The sequence below is a fragment of the Limulus polyphemus genome, unplaced genomic scaffold (genome assembly GCF_000517525.1).
Source record: "Limulus polyphemus unplaced genomic scaffold, Limulus_polyphemus-2.1.2 Scaffold647, whole genome shotgun sequence".
NCBI lineage: Eukaryota > Metazoa > Arthropoda > Merostomata > Xiphosura > Limulidae > Limulus > Limulus polyphemus.
Window position 1 is genome coordinate 450365 of NW_013666257.1, and position 3598 is coordinate 453962.

Below are 3598 nucleotides of genomic sequence, written 5' to 3' on the forward strand. Positions count from 1 at the left end.
TATATATATATAAACTTCTGTGAATAAGTTACTCCTTTTTATTAAAAAAAGATTCACAACTAATAAAAAAATGTTTTTGTCCCGTTTGGATTAAAATCACTTGTTAATCGTGAAAATCTCTTGATTTTGTTTTCTTCAACATGGATGGGATAAAAATCTTTGTGACTTTAATCTTTAAAGACATTAAGTTGTTATTTTTTCTTTTGTACAGAATCTTCAATTAATGACTTCTGACTTTAAATATGTCCAGTTCACCTTTATTCCACTTTAAATGGACGTCACAAGGAATCAGTTTAATACTTAGATTGAACCTTTTCAACAATAGCTAAGTGAAAATTTGAACTATGATACATTTAGATCTAAGCATTTTATTGAAATTTGTTTCAGTTTTCAAAGCTTTTAAAACAGTGTTTATTCAACTCTTAATAAAACCAGTTCTTTTTAAATGAACATTGCTGTTGTTATTCATCTATGTACCACAGATCATATCCTAAAGGTCCAGAAAGGAAGCAGGCATGTTTAAATGCTCTGAGTAAAATACAAGTTCAGCCTGGTTGTTACCTTCCTTCCAATCCAGAGGCTATTGTTGTAGATATTGATTACAAGTCTGGTACACCCATGCAGAGGTAAGGGATGACGAATGTTATGTGTAGTAGAGGTTGAAACTTATAATATGATTACAAGTCTGGTACACCCATGCAGAGGTAAGGGATGACGAATGTTATGTGTAGTAGAGGTTGAAACTTATAATATGATTACAAGTCTGGTACACCCATGCAGAGGTAAGGGATGACGAATGTTATGTGTAGTAGAGGTTGAAACTTATAATATGATTACAAGTCTGGTACACCCATGCAGAGGTAAGGGATGACAAATGTTATGTGTAGTAGAGGTTGAAACTTATAATACCAGAAATTTTTATCTTTCATAAAAAAACAAAAAAAAATGGTCTTAAAAATATTTTTGCTCTCTCAGACATTTTAAGTTAATGAAGATTTTCTAAGCAATGTTGTGGACTGTTTTTGCAAACGCTTCTTGCTTTACAGTCAAACTGATTACTTTTTACCCTTAACATTCCAACAAACAATCTGTAAAGACAAAGACTTCTACACAAAGTTGTTATAGGTAGAATCACTGTCATGTCTTTAAAGGATATCTTAATTCAAAAATATAATAACTGCAACTTTTACAGCAGGCAATTTCTGATTTTAATGATTACAACTTTTTGACTTCTAGTATGTAAAGTAAAAGTTTTACCTAATAATGACCCGATACTATGAGTTGAGACATTATAGTCATTAAAATCAGAACTTGCCTGCTGTAAAAGTTGCAGCTATAGTCGTTTTTTGAATTAATTATTCAGTTCATTATAGCATGCGGTCTACACAGATATTAACATCATCACCATTTTAACATTTGTTTATTTTCAATTGATGCTGTTTATTATAAATAATGCTTTTAAACTAATAAGGTACAAAATACCATTACATAATGGTTTTGGGGCAAATATAATTATTGGAATGAAATAAGTTCCAACAATCAAAACTGATCACAATTATAACCTAAACTTAAGGTACTCTTTTGGAATACACAACTTATTAGATTATTATTATTTGCTGAATAAAAGCGTGGATAAATATGAATTATATAGCAACAAATTATGTTTTAGTGAATCATTAAAATGGTGATGATGATAGTATCTGTGTAGTTCGCACACTATAGTGTAAATATCTTTGTAGACCACACGCTATAGTAGCACCCAATAATATCTTATCTTAGCATGGACAACTTGCACATTATCATTGTTGTTTTGACTCAGTGTTTTTCTACATCTCTACATTTTTTTTGCTTAAGTAAACAAATGCTTATAAGTTTGTTTTTAATGCTATATCCTACTCAGTTTTTCAGTGCAAAGAAGAAGTATGTTCCATTTGAAATTTACATTTACCAAATATAAGCTTGTTTAAGTATATGTATCATTACAGAGGATGTGCTGTCTCGGTTGATTATTGAAAATAGGGATGAATTTTGGGTACAAGAAAGTGCAAATTTTAATATGATTATTGTACATACATGATAACACAAGCTTTGTGTAATTCAGAGATACTTTTGGGTCATAGGAAGAAGGTATTGATTTGAAAATTTAAAATTTTTTTTAAATCATTTTTCAGTGCTGCAAAAGCTCCATTTCTGGCTCGATTTAAAGTTCGGCATACTGGCATCAAGGAACTGGAGAATCAAGCATTGAACATCAGTCAGAACAACACAGTCACCACTAACTCAGAAATGGGTAATGAGCACTGGCAGGCTGCGATCTTTAAAGTTGGAGACGATGTTCGTCAAGTAGGTCTCAGGACATTTTTTAGAATGTGTTTTTTTATTGTTGTCACATGGGTCTTAAAGCGTCCTTTAGAGTTTGCTTTTTGTTGTATTTTACTTCCATTTTGTTTTTTTGTTTTCAAAATCAGTCATTTATTAGTATTTTAGATTATAGATTCATGGTGTTTATGATCAGGTGTTAAAACTTCAAGAATTTAAGTGACAGTGATAATAGTGATTTGCTAAATGCTCATATAATATTTGGACATTTTTATGCCTATTTTACAAAATGTTTCTCTTTTTGTGTTTAATGCTAAAATTATTTTAAATTTAAACCGTACTGTATATTGCACAGTATTGTTTAAGATCTGTGATTGGTTGAATTGTCGTATGTTTTAAAATGCTATTAAGGAACATAGCAGACATCTTATTTTCAGACTTGTAGATTTTGTTCAGTGTTTCTGAACCAAACTGGTATTCTCAACTTTAATTGGCAAATGATTCACAGATAAGTTGAGAAGCATATTATCATGATATATTTTGAAAGGGGAAAAAACAGTTAAGATACTGTACACTCAAAGGTACAGTAGTTCCTGGTTCCAACACTATAATATACTGAATTTTTTTGTTTTTTTTGTACGAGTATAAAAAAATACACAGGTAATCTATTACAACCCAATCATAATTCTAAAGTAAGCCCACTCTCATGCTGGCTTTGAAACTGAAACCATAAAATGTGTCTGAAGCCAAGAGGTGTTGATAAAGATTCAGAAAAGACGTTTCAGTTTGTTAAGTTTTTAATTATGTGATTGTATCAAACATAAAATAATTTCATAAATTAAGGCTCTTCCCCCCAACAATTAACATTAAACATCCAACTTATGGCTGTTTTGTACTTATCATGTTGAAAATTCTTGTTTCATATTCATCACAGGACATGCTAGCCCTTCAGGTCATTGCTGTTTTCCAGAATATATTCCAGCAAGTAGGTCTGGACCTCTATCTTTTCCCTTACAGAGTGGTGGCTACAGCTCCTGGAGTAAGTTTCCATATCATACCAGATATTTCTTGTATGCCAACAGTTCATTATATTTCTGATTTTGTTATTTATTCTGTAAAATGTTTCAAACTTAATAGATTTTGCAGTTGCACAGAAGACTGTGATCTTATCATTATGATTTCTGTTTTTAAGAATAATTGATGCTCTCTTTGTGTGTGTGTATATGAATGAAACAATATAAAAATATTTTAAAACTTTTTATTACTGTTAATTTAAAAC

General features: G+C 30.6%; 1 protein-coding gene across 1 annotated transcript in view; it reads left to right on the forward strand.

Moving 5' to 3' along the window:
• The window catches only part of LOC106459677 (phosphatidylinositol 4-kinase alpha-like), a 78483-nt gene that overhangs the window by 67037 nt on the left and 7848 nt on the right, over window positions 1-3598 (forward strand). Inside the window, exons 41-43 of the mRNA XM_013919318.2 lie at window positions 483-626; window positions 2172-2343; window positions 3254-3358. Of these exons, the coding sequence (XP_013774772.1) occupies window positions 483-626; window positions 2172-2343; window positions 3254-3358 (421 nt within the window). The remainder of the gene's footprint in view (window positions 1-482; window positions 627-2171; window positions 2344-3253; window positions 3359-3598) is intronic.